The sequence below is a fragment of the Pezoporus wallicus genome, unplaced genomic scaffold, assembly GCF_028554395.1.
Source record: "Pezoporus wallicus isolate ANWC-B61680 ecotype Strahan unplaced genomic scaffold, APGP_CSIRO_Pwel_v1 contig_5696, whole genome shotgun sequence".
NCBI lineage: Eukaryota > Metazoa > Chordata > Aves > Psittaciformes > Psittacidae > Pezoporus > Pezoporus wallicus.
The window spans coordinates 696,980-715,083 of NW_026642402.1; the positions used below are offsets into that span (position 1 = coordinate 696,980).

At 42.5% G+C, this 18,104-nt stretch overlaps 1 protein-coding gene across 6 annotated transcripts in view; it reads left to right on the plus strand.

Moving 5' to 3' along the window:
* Nucleotides 1-17,240, plus strand: part of USO1 (USO1 vesicle transport factor) — a 29,788-nt gene extending 12,548 nt beyond the window's left edge. For 3 of the 6 annotated variants that reach the window (XM_057429875.1, XM_057429876.1, XM_057429881.1), the window contains 17 exons: nucleotides 111-289; nucleotides 1,042-1,182; nucleotides 3,215-3,303; nucleotides 4,017-4,171; nucleotides 4,721-4,932; nucleotides 5,835-5,855; nucleotides 8,209-8,319; nucleotides 8,778-8,896; nucleotides 9,269-9,450; nucleotides 10,345-10,466; nucleotides 11,465-11,603; nucleotides 12,406-12,569; nucleotides 13,140-13,229; nucleotides 13,967-14,053; nucleotides 15,587-15,685; nucleotides 16,150-16,365; nucleotides 16,794-17,240. In XM_057429875.1, coding sequence (XP_057285858.1) covers nucleotides 111-289; nucleotides 1,042-1,182; nucleotides 3,215-3,303; nucleotides 4,017-4,171; nucleotides 4,721-4,932; nucleotides 5,835-5,855; nucleotides 8,209-8,319; nucleotides 8,778-8,896; nucleotides 9,269-9,450; nucleotides 10,345-10,466; nucleotides 11,465-11,603; nucleotides 12,406-12,569; nucleotides 13,140-13,229; nucleotides 13,967-14,053; nucleotides 15,587-15,685; nucleotides 16,150-16,365; nucleotides 16,794-16,871 — 2,204 coding nt within the window. In that variant the 3' untranslated portion in view covers nucleotides 16,872-17,240. The remainder of the gene's footprint in view (nucleotides 1-110; nucleotides 290-1,041; nucleotides 1,183-3,214; nucleotides 3,304-4,016; nucleotides 4,172-4,720; nucleotides 4,933-5,834; nucleotides 5,856-8,208; nucleotides 8,320-8,777; nucleotides 8,897-9,268; nucleotides 9,451-10,344; nucleotides 10,467-11,464; nucleotides 11,604-12,405; nucleotides 12,570-13,139; nucleotides 13,230-13,966; nucleotides 14,054-15,586; nucleotides 15,686-16,149; nucleotides 16,366-16,793) is intronic. The other 3 variants (XM_057429877.1, XM_057429878.1, XM_057429880.1) reach the window with 2 other exon arrangements.
* Nucleotides 17,241-18,104: the final 864 nt, after the last annotated feature.

Below are 18,104 nucleotides of genomic sequence, written 5' to 3' on the forward strand. Positions count from 1 at the left end.
TCTCCCCATCCCTACCCAATGAACTCATACAAATTATGTATTCTTTGGAAGCCAGTTAGTTTTCTGTGTGTAATATTCCAATTATTTCTTTGCGTTTTCTGTCTCTTCAGGAATAGTAGTGGAAGACTGTCTCCTCCTATTGCAAAACTTGTTGAAGAATAATAATTCCAATCAGAATTTTTTCAAGGAAGGTTCATACATTCAGCGTATGAAGCCTTGGTTTGAGGTTGGAGATGACAACTGTGGGTGGTCTGCACAGAAAGTAACTAATCTCCACCTAATGCTGCAGGTAAAACACTTCATCTTCTAAGTACTGTTTTCAGCACTTTCAGCTCTGCAGTGAAGAGTAAGTATAACGTAATAGTCAACTATTAGTTCCATGTGTTTGTAGATAGAATAAGATACCAACATTCATGAGATGTGCCTTCAGCACAAACACTAGTGCCAAGTTGTGGATTTGGAGTGGCTGGCATATTGGGGAACTGAAGATTTAACAGTGATTTCAGTAGATCACTGGGGATGTTCTATATGAGGAGTCCCCATGCATGAGTTCATGTATGGTTGCAATACATTAACCTGGTTCTAGCAGCTGCCTTCACTGTGGATTCATAATTACTGATTTTGGGGCATATTTCCTTCTGCTTACTCCTTCAAAAACGGAAATAAGGTTTTCCTGTTCTGTGGCACTTCATGCGGAAGCTGAATGTTAATGATGAAGGTAGTTTGTCAGCTTCTGAAAAGTAGTTCTGACAAATAGTGAGCCAAGTAGGAGGACAGTTAGAGCTTGAATTCTCATCACATAGTTGCAAGGTTTGCAGCGGAGTCAGAAATTTGAAGGTTTTAGACGGTTCAACTGAACTCAAAATCAAATGGCCCAGCGTAGCAATGAGATGAACATGGTGTTTAGTTGTTATTTCTTATCTCCATTTTGAGGAGCAATTCTGTTTCGTGGCCAAACTTAAAATGGGTAAATTGGTTTTGTTTGGTGTTCCAGGTGGTCTCACGCTCTCTTCACATAAAGATGTTCTTCGTTTTTTCTAGCTTGTGCGGGTGCTTGTGTCTCCCACAAATCCTCCTGGTGCTACCAGCAGCTGTCAGAAAGCAATGTTTCACTGTGGGCTCTTACAGCAGCTCTGTACAATCCTGATGGCAACAGGAGTTCCTGCTGATATCCTGACAGAAGTAAGAGGGAACAGATTGATGTGATGACGGGGGGCAACTAAATGGGTGAAAGCAGTCGTCTACAGGGATAATGGATTGCTGCAGAGACAAACTGGAATTAGGCTATTTGCTAAGAGTTTCAGATGCCACAGATGTCAGTTTCTTGTGTGGGTGTCAGGGTCCGACTGGAGAAAACGCGAGCATCAGACCTGTTTTGTTTGTGATTCCAAGAGTGAAATTAAGACAAAAATGAGTTCAAGTACCATAATCTATCAGTTGGTTTATTACAGAAAGACAGTTATAAAAAAGGAAATTATTAAAAAGGGGGTAGCAGTAGGACAGATTGGAAAAAAGATAGAAATGAAGCAAGAATTCAGGGTGCAGAGATATAGTTACCACCATGGATCCAGCGGTGTCCCAGGGTCTTTAGTTGTCATTGTCAGTGGTGGGAGTCCTTCAGGGTTCGTAGTTGGTATCAGAGCAGTGTCCCCAAGAGTCTGTAGTAGTAGTCAGATGTGGGTGTCCTCGTGGAGGTGTCCTTGGAGTTGTCCTCATGGAGGGTGCTCTCACAGAGGTGTCCTACCTGGTGATTATCTTTTCCCCCTTTTATTATGAGTTGGGCGGAGTACCTCTGTTCATGTCAAATATTACACATTCCTGGTAGACCAGTTGGTCTTGCAGCAAACTGCATGTCTGTAGCGATTCTTGGGATAATGGGCAGCAATTCCTCACACTAGTCCTGGAGGTAATGGGTGGAAGAGTCTTATCTCAGCTCCTCCCACCCATCTCTCAGGCAATGGACCATGGAGTCCCATTTCAATTCCTCACAGCCTTCTCTCAGGCAATGGATGTTGGAGTCTTAATCTCAACTTCTCCCACCCATCTCTGAGACAGTGGAAGGTGGAATCCCATCTCAGCTTCTCATACATATCAACCTTTGAGACAATGGACAGTGGAGTCTGATTTCAGTTCAGTCTCTCACAGGGGGCAGCATCAATGTAAAATAATCTTTTAGATTATATTCTGTAACCAGAAGTTACTGCTATTTGCTAATTTTCTCTGTTAGATTTCAGCATATCTCAGAGTGGCTGTATTGATTCGTGTTTTGCCCTGTTCTGGTGGTGGGGTTTTTGTTTTTCTCTCTTGAGAGAGTCTAGAAGTATTCTGACTTGGCACATTCCCAGTGATGAGGTATTTCTAGCTTCTAGGAAGCCCTCCCTGCAGTAGAATGAGGTGCTTTTTCCCTTGATAAAACGACATGCTTAGAGCATCTCCCATACAAAGACAGACTGAGAAAATTGGGGCTGTTTAGGCTGGAGAAGAGAACCTGCGTGGAGACCTCATAGCAGCCTTCCAGTATCTGAAGGGGGCCTACAAGGATGCTGGAGAGGGACTCTTCATCAGGGACTGTAGTGACAGGACAAGTGATGGGTTTAAACTGAAACAGGGGAAGTTCAGGTGAGATATAAGGAGAAGTTCTTTATTGTGAGGGTGTTGAGGCACTGGCACAGGTTGTCCAAATAAGTGGTGAATGCTCCATCCCTTGGCAGTGTTCAAGGCCAGGTTGGACAGAGCCTTGGGTGACATGGTCTAGGGTGAGGCATCCCTGGCCAAGGCAGGGAGTTTGAACTAGATGATCTTAAGGTTCTTTCCGACCTTAGCCATTCCATGATTGAGGGTAGACTGATTCCTTTGGTGTGGCCTCCATTCCAGTTCTTTTCACCTTTTAGAAGGTTTCATCTTTCAACTTCTTTAAAATGTCTACTTTAACTGGCTGTCATAGCAAACCTGGTCTGAGGTAGCAAATAAAGTTGGAGGTAACTGGGTGTGACAGATCTGTCAGAGCTTTCTGTCCCTTGATCTTTCCCTCAGCATGCTTCACAGCTGTTAGTTGTTTGGATTTGATTTGAAATGGTTTCAGTGAATATGCTGAATATGTGTACTGTGATACTGAGCTGTCAGGGTAACCTTGAATAATTTTGAGTGAGTGACCTAGGTAGTAGATTATGGCTCACATTTAACTGTCTTATTTTTTTCTCTGCCCTTTCTGTAGACCATAAACACTGTATCAGAGGTCATTCGAGGATGCCAGATGAATCAAGACTACTTTGCCTCTGTAAATGCACCTTCTAATCCACCAAGGTAGAGGAAGGAAAGTGTTTAACTGTGTTAGGTAATGCTGTGTTGGTATGGGCCATGGCAGCCTGATCTGAAGGACTGTTTAAGTTGTGATACAGAGCAGTAGAATTGAGTTCATGTTGATGTGTTAGAGCATGAAGGTGTCAGGTGTGTTTTACAGAGATAAGACCTAGAACTGATTTTGTTATGTGACACCTGAAAAATGAGTGAGCAGTAGCTGAGAAAATTCCTAGATAGGAATGAACTGTTGGTCAGAGGACAGCCTACAAAAGGAGTTAGAGGCCAGGAAAACAGGGAGGTAATTGCTATTTACTCAGACTGGGGAACAGCAAATGTTAGCTTAAGGAGATCTTAATCTCAACACTGAATAGGAGGGTGAAGGTAGAGGGGCAGCATTCTGTATTACAAGCTGCTAGTGGCCTCATGAGGCATCTTCTGTGTTATTATTGAAGCTTGCAGGGAGCAGCAGGGGACTTGATGGGCAATGGAGACACTGTGGAGGAATGATAGCTCTTGGCAGTCATGTGTAAAGAATACTGTTGTGTGTTTTAATGACCTGAAAAACCTGGGTATTAAAATCAAGGGGTTTACTCCAGTTGTAATATATGAAATGGGCAAAAGTCTCTTTCCTTACCTGTAGAATACACTACAGATTGTCTGCCTGTGGTTTTCTCCATTTGCAGCTGTACCCTAATGTTTTTTATCTTTCCCAACAGGCCCGCGATTGTAGTACTTCTGATGTCCATGGTGAATGAACGTCAGCCTTTTGTGCTACGTTGTGCTGTTCTCTATTGTTTCCAGTGCTTTCTCTACAAAAACCAAAAAGGCCAAGGAGAAATCGTGTCAACACTTCTGCCATCTACTATTGATGGTATGCAGAGTTAGCATCTCTGCAACAAGTTAACTGCCACCAATGTTTAATGCATCAGCTGATGTCTTGTGCAAAATAATTTACTTGCCATCGAGTGTCTGATCTGGGCAAGATCACAGAATGGTTTGGGTTGGAAAGGACCTTAAGATGATCCAGTTCCAACTCCTTGCCTTGGCCAGGGATGCCTTACACTAGGTGATGTCACCCAAGGCTCTGTCCAACCTGGCCTTGAACACTGCCAGGGATGGAGCATTTATCACTTCTCTGGGCATCCTGTTCCAGTGCCTCACAGCCCTCACAGTGAAGAACTTCTTCCTTAGATCTAATCTGAACTTCCCCTGTTCAAGTTTAAATCCTTTACTCCTTGTCCTGTTGCTTCAGTCCCTGATGAAGAGTCCATCTTTGGCATTCATTCTTGGCTTATGTTTTCTCTCAAACTTGACTAGTTCAATTTTTTCTGCATTTTAACTGTATGCTGATGTCTTAAATATTTTGCCTATTTTTGTGGCTTGTTTTAATCTCACTTGTACTTCTTGATCATTCTGGTAGCTACAGGTAACTCAGTCTCAGCTGGTCAGCTGCTTTGTGGGGGCCTCTTTTCCACGGACTCCCTCTCTAACTGGTGTGCTGCTGTGGCCTTGGCCCATGCGTTGCAGGAGAATGCCACTCTGAAAGAACAGCTCCTTAGGGTTCAGCTTGCCACCAGCATCGGCAATCCACCTGTGTCGCTGCTGCAGCAATGCACCAACATCCTCTCACAGGTACAGCACCGGGTTAAGGCTCCAGGTATCCAGGAAGAATGCTGCACTTGTGCAGGAGCATCACAGGAAGGCATAGAATCATAGAAGAGTATGGGTTGGAAGGGACTTTCAAAGGTCACCTAGTCTTAGACTAGTCACCTAGACAGCCTTCTAGTCATCTAGCTTAAGGAGAAGGAGGGTTCTCTGTCTTTTCCAGATCATTTTAAGCTTTGCTTAAACACCCCTGTGCTCTAGGGGGAAGAGAAAAGAAGCACATCTTGCTTTTTCATCAGCGATCGATCCTTGGTGTTGCTTACTCTTAAGTAGAGGGTTCTGAAGTATTTAGTGTTAAACTTGGTTTAAAAGAAGAGGCAAACTGGCAGGATCCCCAGTGGCATTGTGTTGCTGAAAGGGTTCCTGCTTAGTATTTAACCTGTAACTGTTAACTGGGAATGTCTTGAAAATACCAGGCTCTCACATGTTGGTTGGGGTTGGTTTTGCTGTTAAAAACGTGAAAGCTTTTTTGTTAGCTTTGCCAGTGTTGAACAAGTGAAGCTCACCTGTGAGCCCATGCTTCCCTGGGGCATCTGCTTCTATTCTGGATACTTTCCTCTGAATGATTGCAGTAATGAGGAGCTGGATAACTCTGGCAGCTATTAGACTTCCCTGCAATTGATAATTCCAGCACAATGCTGGAATTCTGAATTTGTTTGTGTGACTTTTTCATCTGCTTGACCTGAAAACTGACAGTGCTCCTTTTTATACTGTTCCTGGCTTTTTTTGTGTGAGGTAAATTTGAGTCAGCAAAACTGCCTGTGGCTCTTTAGCCTTACATGATGGAAGGGACTGAAACTTTGGGGGGAGGATGTTTCTGAACTGTATTGTACTTGAAGCTTCTCAAGTAATGTGTGTGTAACTTGCAGGGTGATAAGATCGACAGACGGGTATGTATATTTTGGCCCAGCTTAGGCATTTTCTTGCCAAAAGCAGGCCTTTTTCTCTTGCCTTTGGTTTTGCTGGGGAGGTTTTCTTTAACTGCTTTTTGATGTGTTTCCACTTACAGCTTTGTGTTGCAGTTGGGTTTGGGTTTTTCCCTAGCGTAACAGACTCTTTCTGTGTCTCCAGGGAATTCTCTTCACAAAACTATGGGATAAGGATCTGGGGTAGCACTGGTGCTTTCTTTCCAGTGGGGCAGACTCATTCACTATCTCATCACCTAACAGATGAGCTTTCTTGCAAGGAAAAGTAAAACTGTTAGAAATGGTGTTTTTTTTAGACTGGCCTGTAGCTAACAGCTGGTACAACCTGCAGCAGTAATGTGCTGCTGATTTCCTGACTGCTAAAAGAAAAACCACATTTAACCTGCCTCCTGGGCATTTTGTAGGTTGTACTTGCCAGCAGATATTATAACCTTTGAGCTATTAGTTGTGAATAGCAAGGATCTCATTACTAGCAAATGATGCCTGACATGAGTTGTTTGACTTTCAGGCTGTGTTACTTAACTCACTGCTGAGTTGGTTATCAGTTGTCCTGCAGGGTGGGGTTATATCATTACCAGCCCTGAACTGCAGAACAACAGCCATGGAGAGCTGTAATCTGTCACAGTAGGTGCTATCATAGTATATCATAATATACCACTGTGTAGTGGTGTTTTCCAGAGGAAAGGAGAGGGCCAGAGGAGCATATAGTTTGGTGGGGACTACACAGCTCACAGTGAGGTCTAGATCAGTGGAAACCAGTCATGACCTTCAGGTAGAGGGGCAGCAGCAACAAGATAATCTCTGTGTTAATACAACAGCATGACAGGGTCACAGCAAAGCTGCAGACAAACCTGTAACAAAAACTAAACAAGAATTGCTGGTAGGGCATGAAGTACTCACCATGAAACACAACAGTCAGGTGCTGTGCAGTTGGTGGTGATGGCTGTGATCTCTACTGCTCTGATGTTGTTCACTTGGGTCTCAGGAAGTAATGATGGTGATAATCATGAAAAATGACCAGATGCTGACTTTCCTATGCGTGCAGCATTAGGGGTGACTGCCACAGTCTTGGTATCTGTAATATCCGTTCTCCTCCTTTCAGGAGATCATTTCATCTTAATGATGGAGATGTACTACACCAAATCACAGTACCTCAGAAGGAAGTCCTTGAAGGCAGTCTCTTCAGAGCTCTGTAGCTTGGTATCTTCTGTCAGAGCTGCTGGATTCAATTCCAGTCTGTCTTGCAGTCAGCAGCTGGGAGCTGCAGAAGAGCTTCTTGCCAGACTGCTGCTTACCAGCTGTTTCAATGGGCAGACTGGCCCATTGACTGGCCCAAAGACCTTGGGGGCTTTTATTTTGTTTTAAATGCTTAGCTGAAGTTAAAACCAACACTGCCTTCAGCCCTAAAGCATAGAGTATATCAGAGGCAAGGATGGAAATTCAGTGTTTCAAGCACAGGCTCTTTGTTTTTGATGGCCATCTCTTTTCCTTGATCCCTGTGCCTGCTCTACTTGCCCCCACTGAAGCCATCCCACAGCTGTGTGAATCATCGTCCCTTTGAGCCTTGACTTCAGCTTCTAGTTACTTTGCCCAATTTATTAGGTGTGTGTGTGAAGTTCTATTTTCCATGCAGGGAACATGTTTCTTGGTTGCCTTCTGAATGCTGACTGTTGGAAGAGAGGTATGTCTGCCTCAACGCTGCTATGTCCACAGTACCTGCAGCAAAGACAAGGGGGACAAAAGCGAGAAAACAGGGAATTGGCAGATGAAAACTAAAAAAGCCAAATAGTACAGTTAGCATTCCTCTTGCTGGCTTAATGTGCATACTGTCTGGACCAAAAGCCACTACAGCAGTATCTTTCTTGACTTACAAAATAACATTAGGAACATGTAGCAATTTGTAGTCAGCAGGGGAAGTCTTAGTGATGCATGCCTTCTTATCGGGAATCCTTACCTGACTTAATTTACACCTTGCTCCTTTACAGGGTGGTGTCTCTGTATTTCTCCATGTTACCTTGGTGTGGATTATAAATGCAGAACTAATTTGTCATGACTTTTATACTGGTGCTGATTTGCACTGAGCCATATTTCACATCTGTGTTGCTTGCTGATTTGCTCTGAAAACAGATACAAATGGTTTAATATTTGTTTCACCAAAGCACTAAAGCTGTGTTCAGTATAACTAACAAATGGGTATTTTGAAGGACATGGTTTTTACAATGGTGAATGGGTGAGTTCTGAAGCAGTACAGGCTTTTTTTGGTATTTCAATCCTCCACTGTGGAAAGTTAATGATGGGGGGGGGTTTATTCTTTCAGGGCAGCAAAGTCCAGACCAGGGTTGGACTTCTGATGTTACTTTGCACTTGGCTCAGCAACTGCTCCATTGCTGTCACCCACTTCCTTCACAATCCAGCCAATATACCTTTTGTATCCTTGACCTGCTTGCTTTGTGTTTTGCCAGGCAAATGTAGCTTTTAGATTGCAACAAGCCCACTGCTATTTTCAGGGTGACTTAAGCCAGGAGGTAGGAAGAATGCTTCCTATTTCTGGTGAAGCGTATTTCTCTGCTTGCTTTTCAGGAAGAAATCTGGCTAAAGTACATCAGGCTGAAGTTGTCACCTTATCTAAACAGCAAGCCTGTTTTGGAACAACTTGATCTCTTTGAGCAGACAGTTAGAGAAGAAATGTCAGGAAAACCACTGACTGCCCAAGTCCTCCATGACAGGAGCTAGCTTTGCAAGGCTTTCTTCAGCTTTTTTGCCTGCTTCCTAATCAAGCTTGGGTTTATCTCTGGAAAGAATTTTAACTGGGAATCTATACACAGAATATTAAGTTACATGTATGGTGCTTATGAAGTATCTCCAATATCCTTAACAAGAGTCCAGCTCACAGGGCAGATAGCTGAAAACCTGGGAGAAGAGGAGCAACTCGTCCAAGGCCTTTGTGCACTTTTGCTTGGCATTTCCATCTACTACAATGACAATTCCCTTGAAAATTATAGGAAGTAAGTATGCTGTAAAGAGAAGAGGACTGTAGGGAAAGATTCAGTGAATGGCAGGTGGTGGATTAACTGAGCGGTGCAGCGTAGATTTGATTGCATGTTTTCTGTGTATGTTCCTTATGGGAAGCACAACAACTGACCCACCTCTAGCTAAGCAAAGCAGGTAGCTGTTTTGTATAGGTCCTCTGAACCTGTGTGTGCCTGTTCTGGGAACAGATGCTAGTGGTCATTGAAAAATGGCATTATGAATGCAGCATCTGCTGTGGCTCAGACTTGAGACAGATACTCAAGAGCTGTAACTGTAAAAACCACCAAGGGAAGGATGGATTCACTTTTCAGTTGTTGCACTGTGATTGATTTCTCTTTTCCTTTCAGAGAGAAGCTGAAGCAACTGATTGAGAAGAGGATTGGCAGGGAGAACTTCATTGAGAAGCTTGGCTTCATTAGCAAACATGAACTTTATTCCAGAGCTGCTCAGAAACCCCAGCCTGGTTTTTCCAGCCCAGAGCACATGATGTTTGATCATGAATTTACCAAGCTTGTGAAGGAATTGGAAGGTGAGATGATGTGCTTGCTTCTGTTGTTTTTGTGACAAGCTGATGCCTGAACTACCAAATGTGCTGAATGTAAGTCTTAAAAGTAGTGTGATAATACTAAAATGGAGTATTCTGAAAAAAATGTTACTGTAATAGCTGTAAGTAATTTCACAGTTTAAGTATTAACTCCTGGTACAAGCCCATAATCGGGGCTTGTACAAATTGGTTAAGTTTTAATTTTTAGGTGAAAGGATTATTATTACATCCTTTGAGTTCTCATACTGTGGCCAGGACATGTATTTACCTGTGCTCATACAGAGACCAAGCATTGAACACGTGATGGTCATAGGTGCTCCTTTTGTAGAAGTAAGCAATCTAGATACTGGCTGTTCTTATCTGATTCATGAAGAAAAATGATGAATGCTGTATTTCCTGGCCTGTTCAAAAATGATAAGCACTTTGTTTAGTGTTTTCTGTCCTTCGCTAAAGAGGCTGGTTGTCATCATTCTTAAAGTGTAACTGATGTCCTGGTTTTTAATACTGCCCAACTCAAATCAGTCTACAGTAGGAAAAAAAGAAGCAGAAACAGTGAAGATGGTTTTGCCCAATTGCATTTCATCTGCATGTTGCCCTGGCAGCCCCAGGTCTTTTCACTTAACTGTGTAAGCACTTGGGCAGGAGCTGTGGTGGAGCCGGAACAATTAAACCCCACCTTTTGTGATAAGGAGGACTCCAAACACCCATTTGCTTTTCTGAATCTCTGTAAAGCAGTGAGCCAGCAAACCTCGCTATAAAAGATGGCTGTTTCCCTAAACCTCTTTGTATTTAAAGTGCAGGTTTAGTTTCTAACGCCCTGAACTCAGCTAAACTGGGTTGGACTGTGAGGACAAAAAAGATGTGAATTGTTTTTAACAGGTGTCATAAGTAAAGCTATTTACAAGTCCAGTGAAGAAGATAAAAAGGAGGAGGAGGTCAAGAAGACATTGGAACAGCATGACAACATTGTGACTCAATACAAAAAAGTCATCAGAGAGCAGGTGAGAGGGAGTTATGCTGTACATGTCCCTCCAGGGATTGGTTGGTTTGGCTTTCAGAGGCGCCAGTGCAGTTTGATACCCACTGTTCCAAATGAAGTAACCAGTAAACTAGCACTGCAGAAACACTTCTACAAATGCTTAAACCAAGTTCTGGTTCAAATGAAATACCAATGTTTAGAATACTGGGTAAGATAAAGCATTTTCCTGGGATATATCTGCTCTTTCCTGTGTTTAAGTCTTCTCAAATGAGTAATTCGAGAACTTGCAGCCCATCACAGAGAGATGCAACTCTTAGTTCTGGGCTCTCACTTTTGAGAAGAGGACAGATGAAGTGTGGCTGAATGAAGAATAAGAGTTAGTGAAGTTTTGTGTATACCTGCTGTGGTTGCACTCCTAATTGTTTTTTCCAATGGGAGTTTGCTTGTTTAGTTGCAACAACTTAGAGGGAGAAGTAAAAGAGCAAAGCTAATTAATGTAATAGTTAATGGGGACTGAAGCAGTTGTGTTGAGTTCGGGGATCTGGAATGGACAGAGGGCACAGTGGAACATGTGGATTTAAGGGGCACTTTTGAACTGCTGGTGAGGTTTTCCTGAACTTGCTGTGACAGCAGTTCCCGCAACTTCCTGGAAGACTCTTGCAGGCCCCAAATGCATGCAGGCTTTGGTGTGGTGAACAACTACAGTCACCAGACTTCATAGATTTCTTTCTTATTCTTGTGCTGTCTCTGGTATGGGTCTGCTGGAGGTTTCCTCCAGAAGACTTGGAATGCATTGGTCTGGTGTGGTTGGCTTCTCCTGTCTTTGCCAGGCTTTTTTCCTTGGAATAGCTGTCTAGGTTTGCATGAGGCTTTCCTGCTCACCAGATACAGGTAGCATGGACAGCATCACTAGCAGTAGTGTGTCATGCTGTAGTTGAGGTTTTTCTGTCTTGACTTCCTGACAGTATCGTCTTCAGAAGTGTTACTGTTCTTCAGTGCTTTGCTTTTTGTCTTTCACAGGACCAGGAGCTTGAAGAACTAAAACAACGGATTACTACTTTAATGTCTCAAAATGAACAGCTCCAAGCAACAGTTACCCAGCAAGTGTCACAGATCCAACAGCATAAGGACCAATATAATCTCCTTAAAGTGCAGCTAGGTAGGCTCAGAGTAATAAAAAATACCGTTTATCACTTCAGACATGCTGTTGTATGTTCTGCAGCATATGAAAAACTTCCCACAGAGATTAAATACAGGTTTCAGACTGATGTTGGGCATTTCAAGCAATTTTATTGAAGTATTAGATTTGCTTTGTTATCTAAAAATACTAGGTTTTGCTTTAAGTGCCTTTAAAGTTAGAAGAATTAAAGCAGTGAAATCAGACAGGACAGCTTGAAAATGTGCATGAGGTAAAATTTGTTCTTGCTTTGTGCTTAAGTCTTGGAACTCAGGTCTGTGGATGAAAATAATGACTTGAGGAAGAACTGTACGGTAGATGTGCAAGATGAGGCTTATCACCGTCACTGGAGAGATTGCTAACCAAGTGTCTGAATCAGGACAGTATATTCAAGTTATTCCAAGGTCAAGATGCCTGATAAACTGGATGTGATGATTTCCAAAACTTAATTCCGCCTTCACAATTATTTACTATTAAAAATATATAAGGACACAGTCATCCTTCCTCTGTGGGATGATTTGTCTATGATGTTACTTTGGATGAACTGAACAACTGAAGCAGCATGCTGGTGCAGCCACAGATACATGCTTGAAGGAATGACAAATTAGAGCTCTTTATTTGTTTTTGATAGAGAATTCCTAAGTACTGTGCTCTGGTTCTTGAGTTGGAATCGCTTGTGTTGCCTTGTGTGATGGGCAATAAATACTTGAATTGGTGTGTTTGAAGCTAACTTCAAAATGGCATTGGTGTTTGTGACCTTGGTTTAATAAATACTGTCTTTCAGGAAAGGACACTCAACATCACAATTCCCATGGGGATACATTTCAGATGAATGGCATTCAGATGGAAGAAGTGAGTAAACTAAAAGAGGAGTTGGAAGAATGGAAAAATAAGCATGAGCTGCTGCAAGGGCAGATAACGGAAAAGGATTTTCTGATCGAAAAATTGGTAAGTGCTGTCTGCAGAACTTGCTGCAGCTTCCAAATGATGTTTTCAAATGTCATCTGCCTTAAGCTAAGTCCTCATTATGATGGCAGTCAAAGTATCATAACTGATTGCATGCTGATAATAGGAAATGGGATGGGGGATGGCTTGAGCAAACCCTTTCCTGCTTCCCATTGTTTCCAAAAGTAATTTGTGTGGGTGACCTGCTATACTGTAGAATCAGGAGTTTTAGGGTGTTTTGGGTGGGGAAAAAATGGTAGGTGCCTCTTAGGCGTTACCCCCACTAAGCATCTAAATTGTATTTATGGTGGCCTGCTTGCCAAAATGCAGATGATGGATGCTGCTTTTATTTTGTACTTGTCTTCTGCATTTGGGTTGGTGAAAGATGATTTTGTATCCACCTTAGAGAGGACTGCTCAGCTGCTCTTATGTAATCAGAGAGCTTTGTGCATTTCTTAACCTTTTATGTTGGAAACTTGGATCATACAAGCACAGAATTTGCTCTGGGTTCTAGCAAATTGACTGTATTTATGCTGTCTACTTCTATGGCTGATGTTCCTTTTGCTATTACAGAAGTCTTCGCAGTTGGAAGTAGGAACAACAGAGCTGTCTTCACAGAACTGCAGATCTGGTGGCTTGGAGCACAATAACGAACTACAAAAGGTGAAGTTCGGGTATTTCAGCAAAGCTGTCGTCAGCAGTGGCAGCTCGGGACGGGCAGGGAGCTTTGTCACACTGCAGGGAAGAGCACTGATCCCTGAGCGTGTTGAAGTTTTTGATGGTGTATCTTCATGTGATGATGCTACACATTTTGGAGCATCAAGATTATGTATCTAAAGTGAAACTTTTTTTCTGCTAAGCAAGCTTGAGGCAGCAGAAGACAAACTGTTGCTTCAGAGTTGCAAAATCAGTTTATTCATTGCAAAAGTGTATCTTTGAATACCAATATGAAAGATTCCAGGTATTAAATGTACAACATGGAGTAAGTGTTGTACAAGTGCACATTGAGTAATTTATGGGAGCTGTTGCTCATAAATACCTAGCAGAGTTTCTCTGATTAGAGAACTAGTTAATGTGACTGGATTAATCAGTCATAATGGGTTTCTGCACGAAGAACAGTAATGAGTGGAGGAGGTTAATGGGAGTGCTAGTGGTGTGAAACATGACTGAGGCTCACACAGGTGCCTTGGTTGGGCATGCCATAGAAAAGAGTTCCTAAGAGTGGGATGGAAAATGGTGGGACTGGTTTGGTCTTCCAGAGAAATGGTTGCAGCTTTTCTCTCGCATATGCCAGTGTGAAACAGTTTGGTAACATTTAACTGAACAAGAATGTATTGTGAATAATTATCTTGTTTTATCGGATTAACTTAAAAGTATGGCTTTGTCTTTGTTTCCCAAAGGAGTTAGAAATGCTCAGGAGTCAGCTACAACTACAGTCTGCAGAAATCTCTCAGCTTCTGATAGAGAATCAAAAGCTACAACTAATGGTACCAGCGACCAAGTTACTTATTTTCTCTTTTGGGGACTAAATTTGGAGACTTTGCTTTCCTGCATGCTGTCTGTAGTCCTTGTCCTAACCCGACCTTGTTTTAAGAATACACATCAGCAAGTGATTCCCAGAGTGTTGTAAATGAAGTAACATGTTCCCTAGACAGGTCCTTCATGAGGGAAGAGGGGACCTGCAGTCCAGTTAGTGCTCCATGAGGCCACTGGTCCTTGGTATTTTTTAAACAAAGGAATGGCAACTATTCAGCACTTTATTTAAGCTCTCACCCTAATCAAAGGAAATAGTTGCTTGAGGCACAACTCAAGATGCATGATACCATGGATGTTAGAGGGATCATTACTCTTGCAAACAATTGAGGATACGAATTTTGAAGTTGATGGTATGGTTGAATAGCAATTGGTAAGTGCATCTGTGCAGCCTCCAAATGCCTCAAGAGTTTGTTTTTTTTCTTTTTTTTAGCTGTGCATTGAAAAGATGAGACCATAAAACCGTACAGAATAGCCAAATAATCTGATCTAGAACAAGGGTAGCTGTGGTGTGCCCTGCTTGACAGCTCTGCTGTAATGAGAACAGGGTATCTGCTCAGTGGAAGATGCACTCACTTCAACTCGTGCTGCTTCTCTGTCTCTGATGGTGTTCAAGACCAGGTTGTACAGAGCCTTGGGCGTCATGGTCTGGTGTGAGGTGTCCCTGCCCATGGCAAGGGTTTGGAACTAGATGATCTTAAGGTCCTTTCCAACCCAAACCAGTCTGTGATTCTATTACTCTGGCTGGTTTGTTCTGTGCACCAAATATGAAATTTGAGCACTTGTGTGGGGAAAATATTGAGTGTTTAATTTAATAGATCAGCTGAGAGGAAGGCTTTTAAAACCTGCATTGCCACAAGGCTCAGCAGCTGTGATCTAAAATGCACGTGTTGGCCATGTGTGCCTGTGAGACAGGGGCCTCTTGGGTGCTCCCTGCTGCCTGAGCAGCTCACTGTCACCCTACAGACCTTGCCTAGAGCTTTGGCTTAAACAGAGCATCACTGGAGAAGTTGTCTGGAATTCCTGCCATAGGGTAGTTGTAGCTCAAAGACAGCTGCCACTTTTTGGAATTTGGGTAGAGCTGGCTGAGACTGAACTATTGCTATTTTTAGTAGACACATACAAAGCTGTGGCTATTTAGCCTAATAAAATCTTTGGCACTTAGAAAGCATCTGAGTGAAGGCCTGTAATAAATAGGGTCTGCCCAGAAAAAAAACTGTCTCTTTAGAGAGCAACTTATATGAAATAAGGCTTGCTCCTTATTTTCTTCTTTGTATGCATGTGAGTATGTGTTTACTGGGACTCCAGGAGGCACAGACCTCTTTTCTGATGCCTTGCAGCACAGGATGTTTGTAACTACCACACCTTGGCTACACTGTAAGAAGAAAATATGCCTGTAAATTCTCTAGCTGACTGTGTAACTTCTTGGCTTGCTGTCTTTCTCTGTGAGGCATTCAGTGCTCTTCTGTTGAATTTTGTGTCCACAGAACACAACTGCAGACCCTGTGTTAGGAGACAGTGGTGCAATAGTAGCAAAGAGTTCTGAATTGGAGGGACAACTTGAGCAACAAATCAAAGAATTGAAGGTTGGTAGCAGGCGAACACTAAACCAAGTCATTTGATACTCAGCCTTCATTTGGAAGACTTCTATCATAGGAGAGTCTTTGAGTGGAAGGGTTTGTTTCGTGAACATCTTACGTGTTTCAGGCCATGGGGAGCTGGTTGCATCTCCTTTCTTTTTCACTTGGGAAATGCAGGCTTTGTCTGCCTTGAAAGAGCTGGCAGTGGCAGTCTAGGAGATAGCTTTATTCTGACAAGGACAGCCCAGTGTAGCTGGGGGAAGGTGACCACTGCTAAGACTTCCACCTACCCTTATTCCTAGTTGGTAATAAGGGGAGTTTGGGTAAGGATGTGTTTGGGAGCAAGGCCACAGGCACTTGCTGGAGTTGGAGCTGTTATAAATAACATATGGAATATGTTTGTAGGAAGCAAGGCTTCAGCTGTTCCTATGCTTATGGTGTAACTTGGTGGGGGATTTTTCCTCTTCTAGAGTGAAGTCAAAGCCCTTTCTGAGGAAAAAGAATCACTAAAACAGCACCTGGATTCATCCAGCAGTACAGTTGCTATTTTGCAAGATGAGAAAATTAAACTGCAGCAAGAAGTTGCAGAATCAAAGAAAGAACAAGATGATCTTCTCGTCCTTTTGGCTGACCAGGACCAGAAACTATCTGCACTGAAGATCAAATTGAAAGATCTTGGTGTACCGGTAAGCAAAACAACAGGTCCACTGGGTTCTCAGGTTAGGGATCTTGAGAGGTACCTGCCAAACTCCCGTGAGGAAAACTACTTTTCACATGTATGTCTGGAATGATGCCTTGCTGCAGCTCATCCTGTCTGCTAACTCAAAAGCAGATGATGGCTGGTGATACAATCCTAAGGAGCGTTCCACAGATAATACAAGTGATAACTAGATAACTTCAGTCTGATTTTTAAGCAGCACTATGAACTGTCAGGGCAGTTTTGGGGAGCCTTATGGGCAGTTGATTTGACAAGATGACAGTTGTTTTTATTAAGCAGTAATTGATACTCCATGAGAACTTTACATTAGCTTGAAGCTTGTTTTTGCTCCCTTAGCATTTGCTGTGCTTGGGGCAAGGGATGTTCCTGCTCACAACAGGTCTTCCTTAATTTCAGGTTGAAGATGAAGACGATATTGAGTCTGGAGATCAAGGGGATGAAGATGAGGATGTGGAGGAAGAGGAACAAGACTAGAATGATTTTGTGTGTTACCATGAAAACTAGGTTGCATTATTAATGGGGGGGGGAATCTATTATTGGTATACAACGCAGAACATCTGCTTATGAGCAGCAGATGGGAAAATGACAACTGTGGGACTAGTTATAAGTTACTAAAGTGTTTGAAAACCCTTCCTACTAGGTAAAGCAAACAGAAATCACTGCTTAAGTTCTACAAGAGTATCCCAAATTATACTTGCTTAGAAGTTGCTTTAGATGCTGTTTAAAGCATGGGGATGACAATGTTACTGCCTCAGTTCATTGTCATTGACAGAAGTTCTGTGTGTTCATCTACAGTTTTAACCTTCTGGAACTGTTAATTAAATACAAAAGTATTTGGTTTAATACCTGTCAAATGGAATCATTGCCCCTACCTTCAGCAGGGAGCTCCAGTGCAATCTGTGACTTCCTTCCAAGAGCAGTGGCAAGGTGGAAGGGTTTGGGTGGCTGTGGTGTGTGATCGCCACTCTGCTGGCCTTGGGGCTGGTTCTCCAGGTGGGAATGGACCTGCACAAGGTCCAATACAGACACCTGGAGTGGCTGTATTGGAACCTCCTGGGGAACTGCAGTGCTGTGCTAGCAATTAAAAAGAGGTTTCATGGAAACTCATGCAGAGAGGTAGTGTTTTTAAGAAGAACCTCTGGAAAACCAAACCCCAACACACTCTTTCTAAAGATCTAATGTGCTGCCGACTCAGCATAAATTAAGTAAAGATCTTGTTGACTACTTCAGTAAGGAAATGAAAACTGCTATGATTTATATAACTTATTGACTCTTGAGGAGTGAATAAAAATTTTAAAAGACTGAATACAGTACATGCATCAATTGTTCTTTTTCTTTAAATAAAAATAGGTATGTCCCCTTAGTACTCATTCAGTGACTTATCCCATTTAAATAAAATATATTTTATTATACAGGTAAAATGGTCTAACACAAGTCTAGGACGGTGGATGCTAGTAGTAATATGTACCCTGTACTGGGGCTCTCATCACATCAGTGCATAGGGATGCTGGCTCAGTTTTTGCATTTTTAGCTGTACAGACTTCAATAGCTGCTTAACTTCCTCAGAGCTATTTTAAACTAGAAAATCACCATCGCTTCAGGAATACTAGAAAAGATTCTTATGAAGTTACCTCATGCCCTCGGTGTGTGTTTAATGTGTAATTCTTGGAGTGTTTTAAATAGGCTCCATCCTTGGGCAGATTTCTT